This window comes from Pyrus communis, chromosome 12 (assembly GCF_041283825.1).
Source record: "Pyrus communis isolate YQ-2024b chromosome 12, ASM4128382v1, whole genome shotgun sequence".
Lineage (NCBI taxonomy): Eukaryota > Viridiplantae > Streptophyta > Magnoliopsida > Rosales > Rosaceae > Pyrus > Pyrus communis.
Window position 1 is genome coordinate 24345054 of NC_142576.1, and position 17371 is coordinate 24362424.

The 17371-nt window shown below is 38.0% G+C and overlaps 1 protein-coding gene and 1 long non-coding RNA gene across 2 annotated transcripts; one reads left to right on the forward strand and one right to left on the reverse strand.

Moving 5' to 3' along the window:
- Positions 1 to 5027: 5027 nt before the first annotated feature.
- LOC137744589 (uncharacterized) lies at positions 5028 to 7765 on the reverse strand. The gene is made up of 2 exons (XR_015953844.1): positions 7556 to 7765; positions 5028 to 5758 (listed from the first exon to the last, which is right to left on the reverse strand). It is a non-coding gene; the product is annotated as an uncharacterized LOC137744589 (long non-coding RNA).
- Positions 7766 to 7993: 228 nt separating this feature from the next.
- LOC137745555 (pleiotropic drug resistance protein 2) lies at positions 7994 to 16635 on the forward strand. Its single transcript, XM_068485516.2, has 18 exons — positions 7994 to 8667; positions 10532 to 10652; positions 10765 to 10853; positions 10966 to 11050; positions 11135 to 11425; positions 11553 to 11643; positions 11733 to 12633; positions 12726 to 12886; positions 13028 to 13131; positions 13225 to 13390; positions 13491 to 13693; positions 13783 to 14115; positions 14205 to 14579; positions 14824 to 14957; positions 15043 to 15270; positions 15358 to 15529; positions 15612 to 15866; positions 16143 to 16635. Exons 1-18 carry the CDS (start codon positions 8288 to 8290, stop codon positions 16410 to 16412), a joined length of 4359 nt encoding a protein of 1452 aa, XP_068341617.2. The 5' UTR covers positions 7994 to 8287; the 3' UTR covers positions 16413 to 16635.
- The last annotated feature ends 736 nt before the right edge of the window (positions 16636 to 17371 follow it).

The following is a 17371-nucleotide window of genomic DNA, read 5'->3' on the forward strand; positions in this document are numbered from 1 at the left end:
ATATTTATGCATGTGGTCTGCTCATCATTGCTGCACACCAGTGTTAGTGCTCGCCCGGGGCCAAGGCTAGTCTTTAACGTGTATGTTCACCTCTGCACTGCACACTCGCCTTGGATCCAAGTAGGTGCCAGTCATGTCATACAGGTTGCATTACGCAACTCCGACTCGTAGGTGACCACAATTATCGCTAGTCTTCACATGATTGTAGCACTAAAGCGTACTTATATATTACACCCCAGTCATGTTCATGTCAGAAACTATCTGCATGAACTCGTGTGCTAGCGTAAATTGATGAGCAACCTGTTTTCATTATGCTATTGTTGAAATATTGTAGTTTGGCATAGTCTGGCATTATTGTTTAATTACAGTTGTTTTCATACTTATGCGTAGTATGATTTTATGGAAACTATACATGTTTTACAACGAGGGGTTAATATGTTCTGATAAGCTCATATTTATATATATTTTACATCAAATTCACTTGTCTTTTCTTAGTTAGTTCCTTATATTTTTGAGCTATTTACTTTGTTTTTGTGTTTTTTAGGATTTGTCAAGCAAAGAAAAGAAAAATAGCACCATAGAGTGCCTCGAAAGGTGACATACCGATATTAGAATGGTAACTATTATTGTAGGCAAACTCCATCAAATCCAAACGCTTATGCCAAGCATCGCCAAACTGCAAAGTGGAATTTTAAGTAACAAATTCGTCAAAACTGCCTGTGCAGGTCAGCTGACTTTGAAAGAAAGTTTCGGACAGCTCAGAATGAATTAGAGAATGAGCCTTATATGCTTGGAAAGCTACGGATGTCTATTTTCTGGAGCATTTCACGGATTGCTAATATCATTTTTCTAGAAAAAGTTATGGCTGTTTTAACACTGAAAGGTTCCTAAGAGGCTGAGCAGTTTGTAACTGACAAGAAAGCATTGAAAGCAATAAATCCAATAAATCTAGCAGCCAAAACTGATGCAGCCAAGAACAAACCAGCCGACACCTATTCAAATATCAGAGGAAATGGAAAATTAAGTGGGGGTAATGGGCATAAAGGCTACCTAAAGATTTACAATTGTTTTACCATTTCCTCTCACTTATTGTCATCACTAAATGGCTGTTAGTGGGGTGAGTTATGGAGAAGAAACTGGGGCAGCAAGCAAGAAAAAAAGGATGTAGGTTGCAGCGGCAAAAGGTGGGAAAAAAAGGGTGAAGAAAAAGATGGAAAAAAAAAGAAGGAAGGAAAAAAGGCAAGGCTGCTACGTTGGGGAAGGAAGGAAATGAAGGAGGAAATCTTGGCATTCTCTTCTTTCGGTTTTATTTTCTCAAACCCATGTCTTTCTTTGGTTTTATTTGAGAATAATGTGTAATTAAATTTTTAGTAGTTAGGGGCTGTTTTGAAGCCCCAAATATGATTGCAAGTTTGTTATGACATTTCGTTTGAATTACTTTTATGAATCTACGGATGCATACTTAGTAAGTATATCTAGGATTTTAATGCTATGAATATGTGTGTGCCTGCCCTTGTCAAATGAGGACCTACATATGTTCTAGAGTAGTACTTGTTAATTGCGATTAACATGTGAACCAATTTTTAGGATAAGTAAGACAACACTAGTACTTACGATGCCTTGTGATGACTCAAACTCTTTTCGTTCTTAATGATTTCTACTTGTTAAATCTATGAACACGCCATTCTAGATTGCATGTTAGGGACTTAGTTAAGTTGAAAATGCCATTCTCTTAACATACTACATAAGAAAGAGTAATACGTTGAGTTCTAACATTGAGCCAACTTGAGCATCTTCATTCGGAAATAGAAGGAATTTGAATGAAACATAACATGTTTGCATGATTATTTGGTGGTGGATAACAATTCCCCTAACTCGTTTTTCTTAATTTGCGAACTACTTAAAATCTGTTTTTGTCCTGTTTTTGTTCGATTTAATTTAAATAGCAAATCAACTCCAAAAATCCCAAAAATTTGTGTGAATGTAGCTCTGTGTGTCTAGTATTTGCATATAAAATTTCGTAGACTTTAGATAAGTGTAAGTCGGTCTAATAATTATGTTTCCGTGGCTGGCCAGTAGGGATACCAGCCCAATTTTTGTGACATTTTAAGTAGTTAGATAAAACAATCTTCTACGGGAAAGACCCTTATTTTCATATGCTACAATTGACAAATCTTAGTGTTAATACGGAAAATCAATAGGACATTTGTGTGCTACTTTGTGGTGTGCCTTTAATCCTATCATGTTCTGAAAAATAAATGTGTTTTATAAACTTTTGTTTTTGCCCACTCACCCTTCTATTTTTCACCCCTCCAGATCCTAGATAGCAGAATTACTCTGTGGCGTATGAGGATTAGCCGGCGATTCTAACATATCCTTGTTTAAGTGTAGGAACTTATCCCGTTGTGTACTAAGTACTTAACTAGTTTCAACTGCACACTCTTTGTCATCTATGCTCTGAATATTTGTATTCTATGGGTTCTACCCACTATTGCGCACTCACTTTATTAATTTAAATTAGTTTGGTTTTTTAATTTATTCACATTTTTGCATTACTTACACTTTTGGTTGTCACCTTAGGGTGATGGCTATCATGCCTCGACTCCGGTCGGGGTGTGAAAAAAAAAAACAAAAAACAAAAAAAAGGCTTAATAATATTAGTAAATTTCTTCAATTAAACTTGACATAGATATATTCTCAAATAAACGAAAAAGAATGTACTGATATAAGTTTAAAAATGGATTAAAAAAATTGAATGGATTTTATATAAAAAAAAAAAAAATTGGGTACAATTTACATTAAAATGGTATAGTTTACATATAAAAAATTCGGATATTTAACAATGGGTACATTTAAGATTAAAAAATTTAAAAATTATATGAATGGGTAAACTTAAGATTAAAAATTTGAAAATACCTCAAGATTCTTTTGACTAAGTGAAAATGTAGTTCAGTAGGATTTGTCATATACTGCATACTGGCACACCAAATTGACAAAATAAGCTATGTCAAGTCTAGTGAAAGTCAAGTATTGCAGTGCACCTATTATGCTTTTGTATTGAGTATGATCTTTCATAGGTACTCCTTCTGTAGTAAGCAGCTGAGTATGTGGTTTGGATGGTGTGGATGTGGGTTTGCAATTATCCATTCCAGCTTTATGCAATAAGTCCATTACATAGTTAGACTGATTAACAAACAAGGAACCATCTTCTTGATATTGTATTTGCAATCCTAAGAAGTAAGTTAGTCTGCCCATATCCTTCAGATCAAACACTTCTGCAAGATCATGTACCACTTGTTGAATTGTTGACTCACTTGAACTAGTTAAGACAATGTCATCCACATATAACAAAAGTATAACCACATTCTCACCCTCAGTTCTTACAAACAAACTTGTATCTGAAAGAGAAGCTTTGAATCCCAGAGATGGTAAATAGCTGGTAAATTTTGAGTTCCAAGCTCTTGGAGCTTGTTTAAGACCATATAACGATTTAACCAATTTGCAGACATAACTTGGATATTTTGAATCAATAAACCCTTGAGGTTGCTTCATATATACCTCTTCTTCAAGATCACCATGCAAAAACGCATTTTTAACATCCAATTGTCTCAAAGGCCATCCAAATTGCGTAGCTAGAGCAAGAATTAACCTAACAGTTGTATGCCTAACCACAGGGAAAAAAGTCTCTGAGTAATTCAAGCCTAGTTCTTGAGTGAAAACTTGTGCCACCAACTGAGCTTACCAAGACACAATCCCAACAAGATTATTTTTAACCTTGAACACCCATTTGCTGCCAATAACTCCTCTGTCACTTGGAGGTGGTACCAGGTTCCAAGTTCCATGTGCCTTTAAAGCAACAAATTCCTCTTGCATGGCTAACTGCCATTGTTGTTTAGTACAAGCTTGCTTGAAGGTTTTAGGTTCCTCAGTGTCTATTATATCAGCTAGGAATGAAAACCCTCCAGAGAAATCATCATCCATGTTAAGAGAATGCAACTCAGGTAATTCAGCATAGTATGCAGCATAATTCTTCCTAGAAATTGCTTCAGTTTGCAATCTAGTTTGTATTCCAGTATTTATAGATAACACAAGTACACCAGAATTATGTGATGATGGAGAGATAGGTAAGATTACCTGAAGTTGTGCAGGATCTAGGACAGAGAGCAAAGGAGGAGTAGCATTTGGAGAGGAAAAAGTAGGATTTGATAATGTTGAGTTGCTTGAGAGAGTTGAGTTTCTTTCTGTGTGAACATCATAATTACCCCCTTCTTGTATGTCTTCATTAATATGAAGACATAAATATGTTGTACAATATCACTATTGTATTCCCTCACAGAAGATAACTGTTGGGAACCCACTGGAGACCTCACAGATGCACTAACATGTTGTTGATTTGGAGAATGAATCACAGTTGTAAATACAAGTATTGGGATAATCACAGAAGAGATCCCAACTTTATTTGACTTATCTGCCAAGTGTGGTATACCTTGATGAACTTGTTTACAAGGAAAAGTACTCTCATCATGAAACACATGCCTTGAAATTATGCATTTTCTAGTCTGTAAATGAAAGCATATAACTCCCTTGTATCCTACTGAGTATCCCAAGAAAACACACATCACAGATCTAGGTTGAATCTTGTTTGCAGTATAAGGTCTAAACCATGGATAAACTACACTACCAAAAATTTTCAACCTCTATATGTCAGGATGCTTCTTATACGGTAGATAATATGGAGATGCCATACTTAGTGTCTTACAAGACATTCTATTGATAAGAAAAACTGAATGATTAAGCAAAGTAATTCCAGTCTCTATAACGTGTCTATGTTTCCTCTCAGCAATCCCATTTTGCTGAGGTGTGTAGGGACATGACAACATATGCATTACACCTTTTATAGCAAAAAACTATTTGAACTGATTACTGATGTACTCTCCTCCTCCATCAGTTTGCAAGCATTTAATAGATACTCCAAACTGATTTAATATAAATGCATAAAACTTGACAAACACAGAAAACAAGTCTGATTTATTCATTAATGGAAATATCCAAACATATCTTGTATATTCATCAATAAACAGTACATAATATTTGTAACCATCTAGAGACTTTACAGGTGAAGGACCCCACACATCACTGTGAATTTTTTTCAAATGGTGAGGTACATTGCTCAGCTCTAGATGAAAAAGGTAATTTTGACATCTTTCCCTGAATACAAGATACACAGATACTATGATTATGATCTATTCTAGTTGGAATCTTAGATTGTTGTAACATAGAAGCCAATATGTCATTGGTAGGATGACCCAACCTCTGGTGCCAAAGCTGAGACTTCACTACTTGACCAACCAAGGCTTCTAGAAATGCAACTACAGACTGTAAACACTTGTGCTTCTGGAAGACTGGAATATGAAACAACTCTCTTGGCCTACTCTTTCCTTGGTAAAATATCTCCTTTATCCTCGTGTCCCGAACAAAAAAAAATTAGTTTCATCACATATAAACCAAGACTTGTTATCATCAAAAAGTTGCTTTACAGATAGGAGACTTCTAGCAATCTGAGGAACACGAAGAACATGTTTAAGAACCAGAGAGTGAGTATCAGTGTTTATAGTAGTGGTACCAACACTCTTAATAGGAAAATTAGTACCATTACCAATTATAATCTTCTCAGATCCTTCAAATGGCATAACCTGTGATAACCCAGTCATATCTGCTGTCATATGATGATAAGCCCCAGAATTAACAATCCAAGAATCTGCAGGTACATATTGAGGTGTCTGTTTAGCATTCATGGCATTAAAAGATGGTGGTGGAAGATTCCTTGAAAGGCATAGTTCCCTATATGAAAACACTCAAGAGCCGAGTGACCCCTCTTACCACAAATTTGACATTCAACTAGAAATCCAGTTGTAGAAGGATTATTGTTATTCCTATGATAGCAATTCACTGCAGTGTGCTATTTCTTATTGCAAATTTGACACTCAATGACAATATTAGTTCTTGTATCTGTGTTTCTAGACCAGCTAGAGTTACCATTGTGCCTGAAATTCTTGCCCTTATATCCATCATTGATTTTGTAATTACTAATTACTCTGCCCTTTTGACCCATTAAAGTTCCTAGGACCATACTAAATTGCATTCATATTAGATTGCTGAGAATTAGAACCAGATGATGAAAAACCACCCATGTTACCAGCAAAACCATAACCAAATGGTAATTGATAGAATGGTGCTGGTTGTTGAGGCATAGGATAAAACTGAGGTGATATGGGAAATTCCAGTTGGTGTGGAGCTAAGTATGGAACTTGAGTGACAACACCTATTGTTGTAGCTGGAATATGACCGTGATTCTGAGGATTTGAAGTAGAGCCAGAAACAGATGAACTATAAGTTCTAGACCTTGAGCTAGAAGCAGCACCATTCATATACAAAGCATACAGATTCTGAGACAACAAACTAGTATCTCCTTCAATCTCTTTTTCAGCACCAAGTAATTGAGCACGAAATTCTTTCAGTGAATGGAAGATTCCCATGCTAAAATAAATGTTCGAATAATAGCATACTCCTTAGGTAAACCAGCTAATCCAGCAATAATAACATCATTATCTGAAATGAATTCCCCTGCAGCATTAAGCTGATCTCTAATGTTTTTCAACCTTAGCAAGAACTTATCAATTGAGTCTGCCCCTTTTTGAATAGTATGCAACTCAGTTTTCAGATGATTCACCCTTGACTTTGACACAGATGCAAATCTATCTACCAGATTATTCCAAGCATCAGCAACATTCTTCCAACCAAGCACATATTCCATGGCTTCATCAGATAAAGTAGCTAGCAGAAGACTAAGTAAGACCATATTAGTTGATTCCCAGTCTATAAAGGCCTGCGTAACTTCCTTAGTCACACCTAAATCTGTTTGAATGACAAACTTAGGTGGACAGACATTTGTGCCATCAAAATGACCAAATAGCTTGTAACCCTTAATCACTGACATGAATTGAAATGACCACTTTACAAAATTGTCATCTTTCAGTTTGATGGTTAGCATACCAAGAAGACTATCAACTTTTAGTGTAGCCATGATTAACAACCTAGCTGCAAATTCACACTTCCTTCTACACAAAATAAAATGTTCTTTCAACAAGAGATTGACACTCTGTAACAAACTAGCAGCAAGAAAGAAGGACTGATACTTTCTTCTTGATCAAGAAAGACTGACACTTCCTTGAAATCAGCCAATTTCTACCAAGAAAGACTGATACTTTCTTGAAATCACCCAATTTCTACCAAGAAAGACTGATACTTTCTGGAGCACACAATATGCAACAATCTTATGAACTTAATAGGTATCGAGAACAAAAAATTGCATCCAGTAAGAGAAAACAAAATCCCCAATCTTTATCACAAACATAATCATCCCCAATCATATCATACTTCGCCAAGAAATTAATCATTCATACTCCTATCACAGGATTTCACCAGAATTTCAAACGACAGAAACAAATTGGATATCACCTAAAAAACCCAGATGCATCAACAACTCATCACAGACCTCAGTAGAAAAGAACACAACCCATGAATCGTTTGACGAAGACGCCGATGATTTCACGAATGCAGCGGAAGAATCTTCAGGACCGATCACGGCAGCAAGCCAGATGCCGGCAATGATACCATATTAAAGGTCCGAGAAGAATGAGTAAATAACTAAGATGAAGGCTAAGAAACTGAGAGGAAAAGGAACGAAGAGAGAGAGAGAGAGAGAGAGAGAGAGAGAGTTAGTTAATATCGTTCAACTATATTGTTTTTACAATGAAATGTAAGTCAATACAAAAGCATTACAATTCAAATTTCAACATTCATTATTATTACAAAAATACCCCTTGACTACGTCTTCTTCTCACAACAGTTCCAACTAATTCAATAACTAACACATTCACTGAGTACTTGACAAGTGTCAGCTATTAATTGAAACCCTCACCAAAAATCTCCCGAACCACTTACACTCGCTCTCTCTTTTATTGCAGCCAGTGGACCACCGTGGCACGCCGTTTCCTCGACGATGATTAAGTCCCACCACCCCCCCACCATTTCTATAAGACCCTGAGTTAATTTAGGTCAAAGATAAGAACCTGAGTTTGCTATAATATCCAAAGCACCGGCACAGTTCAGTTAATATAACGAACTCTCAGTTGTCGTTGCTTCCTTTTACCACGATTTTATGAGCAACGTGGTAAGTAATCCATAAGTTGGACACAAGCAAAAGCTGTCTTGAATTAGATCAAAAATGGCCGCGGCTTTGGTCAGCGACGATCTGGCCCAGTCGACCAGCAGCCGGAGAAGCTGGGGGTTGGGAAGCAAGAGGAGCTGGGCGTCCCCAAGTTTCGGGGAAGTGTGGCAGGCGCCGCCGGATGTGTTCAACAGGAGCGGGCGGCAGGATGACGAGGAGGAGCTGCGGTGGGCGGCGATCGAGCGGCTGCCGACGTATGACAGGTTGAAAAGAGGGATGCTGAGGCAGGTGCTGGACAACGGGAGGGTGGTGACTGATGAGGTGGACGTGACGAAGCTGGGAATGCAGGACAGGAAGCAGTTGATGGAGAGTATATTGAAGGTTGTGGAAGATGATAACGAAAGGTTCTTGAGAAGACTTAGGGACAGAACTGATAGGTTTGAAACTCTTTCTTTCTTTTCTTTTTTAGTAGAAAGCGATATTATGAACTATTCAAATTTACAGAGGATTCAAATTCGAGTGTATGGGCGGTCACAGACTGTCCTAGTTAACTGGTCTAATCTACAAAACTTTGCCTTGAAAATCATATATTTGCTTTCTTAAAAACTAGGAAATTAAGAGTTAGTTTGGGATCGCTTTTGTTTTGTCTTGTTTTGTTTTTTTTTTCTTTTTTTTTTTTTTTTTTTTTTTTTGAACATTTGGTAAATTTTAATATAAAAATATATAATTGTATATAACGGCAAAAATGAACATGGGAGTAGGGGTGGTGGCGGCGGAGCGGTGGTAGAGGCAATAGTGGTGACAGCGGCATTGGCGGTGGTGGTGGTGATGGTGGCAGCAATGTTGGGGGTATGATAGTGGTGGTGCCAATTGTGGGGTGTGGTGGTTGGAGTGGAGAGTTAACAATTGTGCTAGGGGAGACAGTAGCGGTGGTGATGCCGTTTGTGGTCGTGGTGGCAGTTCTAGCAGTCACTTTATTCTTCAAGTGATAAAATGTGTGTAGAAAGATAAATAATATCATTTTTTAAATAACTAATGAGGATATTACAAGAATTCAAATTATTCATTAAAAACTCAACTCCATTTTTTATGAAAGCAACATGAAGATTGCTTTTATAAGTTGTTGTTTGGAGACTATTGATTTTAAAATAAACAAAATATTTTATTTTTACCAATACATTTTTACTACTTAACTTTAAAGTAAAGCAATTTTTGGAATAAAAAAAAAAATACCAAACACAGCTTTTTTTTTTTTTTGGTTTTTTTAGGATTTTTGTAATGTTTTTATGTTTTGGGTTTTGTTAATTTTTGTGATTTTTGTAGGAGGCCCACCCCAATATCTTATCACTTTACCCACTTTAAAATAATACTTTTATTAACAAAATTGTCCTTGTATAAAATGACCTTCAAAGGCTTAAAAACCAACCAATCATATCTTACCACAAGCCCCTTCTCCTCCACAATTAAGATAAATCATTAGATAATTTAGTATTACCACATCAGTACATAACTTCCACTCAAAATTTAACACATATACAATTATTATACAACTGGACTTAAAACTTATTTAAAATAAAAATGAAATTAAAAATATAAATAAATAAAAAACTTGAAGAACCCCATAACCACCACCCTCCTTGACCTCAGCCTCCACAACTTCACCCCATTTTAATTTCCTACCTCACTGCTTCAACCCCAAACACTACTACTTCTTCCTCCTTCCCTCTCTTTCTCCTCTCCCTCTCTCTTATGCACTGGCTTTCTCACCGATCATCTCGCTTGCCATGGTTGAGACCTTCACCAAACTGGTTGAGGCTGTGCTCGAACAGCAAGCCTATCTTGTCCACTGATCTCCTCTACGGTCCTTCAACGACTCGATCAAATAGGGACTCAAGAACCATCTCCCTATTCCAAAAACACGTCGTTGAGGCCGACTGAGGATTTTGGGTAAGGAGGGGCGTTGGGTGGTTTTTTTTTTTTTTTTTTGGGGGGGGGGAGGGGGGCGAGGTTTGGGTGTGTTGATAGAGACGATTCTGGGAATTTCTTGGGGAGGGGACTACTATGATATTTGTTGTTGGAGTTGTTGGGTATATTTGTTTAATGATAATTTTCTTTTTTGTTAAATTATAATAAATTTTTTAAAGCAAGGAAAATTGGGAGAAGAAATATATAGGGTTATTTTGGGAATAATGGTGGGTGGGGAAAGAGTTTATGTGTGTTTTGTCTTTTTATGGTGGGTGTGAACATAAGATGGGTGGGGAAATAAGACACTAGGTGGGTATAACACCACTCCTTTTGTAGTGTGGGGATCGAAATTCCGAAGATTGAAGTCCGATATGAGAACTTGTCTATGGATGGGGATGTGTATGTTGGGAGCAGAGCACTGCCTACTCTACTTAATGCTACCTTAAGCATCATTGAGGTTTGATTTCTCTTGGTTTAACTAATTTTATGAAAAACTTATTTTTCTTGCTTAACTTTTTAAATTTCTTTAAATTATTATTTTTTCAAGCTATTAGTTTTTTGAGCTACAGAGTGTCCTGGGATTAATTAAGCTTGCTCCATCAAAAAAGAGAAAGATCCAAATACTTAAAGATGTCAGTGGAATAGTCAGACCTTCCAGGTATGAATTTACTTCAACTGTTTAGTTTTGTGTTAGGGATGGGGTTCGAACTCGGAACCTTGATTGCATAGGCTAATGCTCTCAACAGTTAACTAATTTGGTAATTTCCCAGGATGACCCTACTTTTGGGTCCTCCAGGTGCAGGCAAAACAACCTTGTTACTAGCACTTGCAGGAAAGCTTGATGATGATCTAAGAGTGAGATTTTTTTCTCTCTAAATTTTTTAGTTAGTGTGCATAATTAAGCTTTGTTATTGATATTACTTGGAAAATGGTGAGCAGGTTTCTGGGAGAGTCACATATTGTGGCCATGAACTGCATGAGTTTGTTCCTAGAAGAACATGTGCTTACATTAGCCAGCATGATCTACACTCTGGAGAAATGACAGTGAGAGAGACGTTGGATTTCTCGGGACGTTGTTTGGGTGTCGGAACTCGATACCAACTACTGGCTGAACTCTCAAGAAGAGAGAAAGAAGCCGGAATCAAGCCGGACCCCGAGATTGATGCATTCATGAAAGCCACCTCAGTCTCAGGCCAGAAGACTAGTTTGGTCACAGATTATGTTCTCAAGGTTTGTGATTGCCTTCATTTTTTAAGACAAACAATTTCCGCAGACCCCTGTTTATTTTTGTCCCTTAAATCTCTACTGGATTATGATTTTTGGAAAATCTGACTAATTAGTATATAAGTTTTTACAGATACTTGGATTGGATTCCTGTGCTGATATCTTGGTTGGTGATGATATGAGGAGGGGTATTTCCGGTGGCCAGAAAAAACGTGTAACCACCGGTACATTTTTTCGCACCATGTTAGTAATTTTGTTCATCAAATCTTCTTATAATTATGGTTTGGGGACTAATTGATTGAACAATGTGTAGGGGAGATGTTGGTAGGACCAGCAAAGGTTCTTCTGATGGATGAAATATCAACAGGGTTAGACAGTTCCACAACTTTTCAGATATGCAGATACATGAGGCAATTGGTTCACATAATGGATGTTACCATGGTCATCTCTCTTCTGCAGCCTGCGCCGGAGACATTTGAGCTCTTTGATGACCTAATACTGCTTTCGGAAGGGCAGATCGTGTACCAAGGTCCGCGCGAGAGTGTCCTCGAGTTCTTCGAACACATGGGATTCAAGTGCCCAGAGAGGAAAGGAGTTGTTGATTTTTTGCAAGAAGTGACATCCAGGAATGACCAAGAGCAGTATTGGTTCAAAAAAAGTCAACCTTACAGATATATTTCAGTTCCTGAGTTCGTGGAGGCCTTCAACTCTTTTCGGATTGGCCAACAGCTTGCAGCTGATCTTACAGTTCCTTACGAGAAGTCCAGAGCTCATCCGGCTGCATTGGTCACAAAGAAATATGGCATTTCAAACTGGGAATTGTTCAAGGCATGTTTTTCGAGGGAGTGGCTACTAATGAAGCGCAATTCGTTTGTGTACATATTTAAGACCACGCAGATAACGATAGTGTCATTGATCGCCTTAACTGTGTTCCTTAGAACAGAAATGCCTGTGGGAACAGTACAAGATGGAGGGAAATTTTTTGGTGCATTGTTCTTCAGTCTGATCAATGTGATGTTTAATGGTATGGCAGAACTGGCAATGACTGTTTTCAGACTTCCTGTTTTCTATAAGCAGAGGGATTTCTTGTTTTATCCTGCATGGGCTTTCGGATTACCAATTTGGGTCCTCAGGATCCCGCTTTCGTTCATGGAATCTGGGATTTGGATCATTCTTACCTATTACAGCATTGGATTTGCTCCAGCTGCTAGCAGGTAAATAGTAATGTTCAGTGTTCAGTTTCCATCTTATAAATTTATATCCTTCCGGATTACCAATTCACATGATTTTTTCTTCACTGCTCCAGATTTTTCAAACAGTTCTTGGCATTCTTTGGCATACATCAGATGGCTATATCCCTCTTTCGGTTCATTGCTGCACTTGGAAGAACACAAGTTGTTGCTAGCACGCTTGGTGCTTTTACCTTGCTAATGGTATTCGTTCTGGGAGGATTTATTGTTTCCAAAAGTAAGTAACCGATCTTATATCTACCTTGACCGTGTTAATGTAGTTAAAGCAAGTTGTTAACATGCTTAAATTTGTTCCAAGTTTCTTGAAAATTTCCAATTCCTTATGATTGTTCAGTTTCTAAGCTATTTTTCTTTATAGACGACCTTGGGCCTTGGGTGCTATGGGGCTACTACATTTTCCCTATGATGTATGGACAGAATGCGATCGTCATGAATGAATTCCTTGACAAAAGATGGAGCGCAGTTAGATCTCTCTGTGGTTTGATAGTCTTCAGTTCATGATTTTTCGTTCTATAAAAACACCTTCATCTAATCAATTCTTATCTTATTTTGTAGCCAAATACAGATCCAAGAATTAACGCAACTACAGTTGGGGAAGTCCTCCTCAAGTCTAAAGGATTCTTCACAGATGAATATTGGTTTTGGATATGTATTGGAGCACTATTTGGTTTTTCTTTCCTCTTCAACATCTTGTTCATTGCGGCATTGACTTTTCTGAACCGTAAGTTCATCTTATTTTGAAGCTTTACTCTCTTTTCTTAATGGAATGAAGTTCTGGAGCTGACACACCCTCCTTTTCTTTTTTGGAAAACCAAAATTAGCTCTCGGGGATGCAAAAGCTGTTGTATCTGATGAAGAAAGTGAAGGAAAAAGAAAGAAGTCGTTAAGTGAAGAAATGATAGTGAAAAGTTCTTCAGAAATTGTTGGTGATTTAGATCATGCACCAAAGAAAGGAATGGCTTTGCTCTTCCAACCCCTTTCGCTTGTGTTTAACCATGTGAACTATTTCGTGGATATGCCCTCTGTAAGTTATTCATTTTAGACATTTTATTCTGGATGCTTTACATACTCATTTTGATCAACAAATACACTTCTATCGATTACTGATTCCAGGAAATGAAGACTCATGGAGTTGAAGAAGATCGCCTTCAATTGCTACGAGATGTCTGTGGTGCTTTTAGACCCGGAATATTGACAGCCCTTGTAGGTGTTAGTGGTGCTGGAAAGACAACTCTTATGGACGTCTTGGCAGGCAGAAAGACTGGTGGATATATCGAAGGGACCATTAACATATCTGGTTATCCAAAGAACCAAGAAACATTTGCTCGTGTTAGCGGTTATTGTGAACAGAATGACATCCATTCCCCACATGTTACTGTCTATGAATCTCTCCTGTATTCAGCCTGGCTCCGTCTTGCTTCTGATGTAAATACACAAACACGAAAGGTATGTTGCACTGGAATCTTTCCTTTCTTCTTGAAATCCCATTTTCGATCTTCTCGAGTACCAAAAGTTTCTTCCTAATGGTGATACAGATGTTTGTTGAAGAAGTCATGGCTTTGGTTGAGCTTAATCCACTAAGGGATTCTCTTGTTGGCCTCCCAGGAATAGATGGTCTTTCAACAGAACAACGGAAGAGACTAACCATAGCTGTGGAGCTGGTTGTTAACCCCTCTATCATCTTTATGGATGAACCGACATCTGGTCTCGATGCCAGGGCTGCTGCTATCGTCATGCGTACTGTGAGAAACACGGTGGACACAGGCAGAACTGTTGTCTGCACAATTCACCAACCAAGCATAGATATTTTTGAAGCTTTTGACGAGTTACTTCTGATGAAACGTGGAGGGCAAGTCATTTATGGTGGACCCCTCGGCCGCCATTCTTATAAGCTTGTAGAGCATTTTGAAGTGAGTTTTCCTTTCAGTTCTTATATCTTGTACGTCCTTCACTAGTGATTTTAGAAAAGTGGTTTCCGCACGTGCATTGTCTCTCTTGCACACCCCTGTTTATTTGAAGTCTTTACATTGAGTAAATCAAAGAAGAATCAAGTGAAAAAAATAAATGAGGTGTGCAGAAGGAGAAAATGCATGTGAGGAAGTCATTTCTTATGATTTTAATTCAGTCTCGACTAGTATATTTAACCTTCAACAGGCCATTCCGGGTGTGACCAAGATCAAGGATGGTTGTAATCCTGCTACATGGATGCTGGAGGTCACTGCTCCTGCCGTTGAGGCTCAACTTGATGTGGACTTTGCAGACATTTACACAAACTCCTTGCTTTACAAGTAGGTGTCGTAATATCTTTCTTGATCGGGTAATCTATGATTTCTAGTTTTAAGATTCTCACTCTTCCTCTTGATATTCTTTTAGGAGAAACCAGGAGCTTATAAAAGAGCTTAGTACACCGGCTCCCGGTTCCAAAGATCTCTACTTTCCAACCAAATACTCCCAACCTTTCTCTATTCAGTGCAAAGCTTGTTTCTGGAAAATGTATTGGTCTTATTGGAGAAACCCTCAGTACAATGCCATCCGATTCTTCATAACCATTGTCATCGGTGTCTTATTCGGTATTATCTTCTGGCAGAAGGGACAGCAGACGTAAGATCTGGTTTTTTAACTGCATAATTGACGAAATCATGTTATTAGCATCTCTATTTAATATAAATGAAAGTTTTCTTGTAACAGAGCCCAACAACAAGATCTGATGAACCTTTTGGGAGCCTTGTTTTCTGCTGTGCTTTTCCTTGGAGCCACGAATGCTACTGGGGTCCAATCTGTTGTTGCCATTGAAAGAACAGTTTTCTACCGCGAAAGAGCTGCCGGGATGTATTCTGAACTGCCTTATGCATTTTCTCAGGTAATATATAAAATTGACAAATTCCTCAGAGACTTGTTGCACACATCATATTACTTGATTGACAAGTTTTCTTTTTTTGCAGGTGGCTATAGAGACAATCTATGTTGCAATCCAAACATTCATATATACACTTCTCCTCTACTCCATGATTGGATTCGAGTGGAAAATCGGCAAATTCTTGTGGTTTTACTACTATATCCTAATGTGCTTCATCTACTTCACCATGTACGGCATGATGGTCGTTGCACTGACTCCAGGCCATCAGATTGCTGCCATTGTCATGTCCTTCTTCCTCATTTTCTGGAACTTGTTTGCCGGCTTCCTCATTCCAAGACCGGTACGTGATATCAAAATTAAGGGCCTATTCGGGATTACTTCTGGGATGGCTGAAACGCCTACCATAGAAGCGGTTTCTAGAGAAACGTCTACCATATGCTTCTTTAAGAAGCATTTATGACAAAATCTTTTTTAAGTAAAATTGCTTTTTGCGAAATCAATCCCTAAATAACCCTAAATACGCGATCGATGCTCATTGCTTCTGTTTAACCACACTATATGAAAGTTCATAGCTTCAAAAATCCACATTAACCTTGAATGTCTATCTGTGTTGCAGCAAATACCAATCTGGTGGAGGTGGTACTACTGGGCTTCCCCTGTGGCCTGGACACTTTATGGCCTTGTCACATCCCAACTGGGTGACAAGAATGCTGACATTGTTCTTCCCGGATATGGCACCATGCCATTGAAGATGTTCCTCAAAGATGCCTTCGCTTTTGAGTATGATTTCCTTCCCGCTGTGGCTGCCGCACACGTCGGCTGGGTTCTCCTTTTCTGCTTCGTGTTTGCCTATGGCATCAAGTTCCTCAACTTCCAAAAGAGATAAAGAAAGAACCAAGTTTACATACTACTGCAAATCGACTCAGAGAGTCTTGGAGAGTGTTAAGATTAGCATTTTGTAAGTAATGGAGGAAAACCAACCAAAACTATTTTCCCTTTTTCCCCTATTTATCTTGTGTATTATTGTATTCTTTTGTAAGAGTGTTGCTTTTGTACTAAAAACATAGCTGAAGCTGAGTTTCTGATATTAAATAACGTCGTATAACTAATTCACGTGTTATAATTGTCAGAAAACTGAGGTCAGTTGGCTATATTATTGCGTTTCTTTGAATAATTCTTGAATGATGATTGTAATAGGATCCAAAATGCTAAAATAGACTTAAATCCATCCCTAAGAAGCTCACATGTCTTAGGGAATTAAAATGATATAAATTGGATGGAATTTGAAAAGTTTGATTTTTATTACAAACATTAAAATGCGGTTTTGGAAGTCTAAACGAACTCAGATGGTTAAAATTCATCATGTATTATAGCAAAGCAGCAAGTTTGAACTGGGACGTCGCGTTCTTTTCAGAAAAGGCGTCTAAAGCGAAGCTCAGACGCCAAATCTGTAAATCCATGTTGCGTTCTTTTGTCTTCCTCCATCCACTCGGCTATTTGATATACATCAATCACGTCAAACAGTACTATCAATTCACTATTCATGACTAATGTATTTTGTTTGTACCATACTTGACCAATCCCGAAACTACTAAGCACCGGTCAACAGCATACCGTCAAGGACCTATAAGACTTTTCCTCCAACCAGGAGGCCAATCACAACACGACACATATCGGTATCAGAGGCCAATCACGACGCAACACGTGTCGATATCATAGGCCAATCACAACACGACACGTGTCAATGTCAAAACAAAGCTAGAAACTCTCTTCTATAAAAGGGGATCATTCTCCCACAATAATCCCTAATGTCATTTGTACTAAACTATTCACTAGAACTCACTA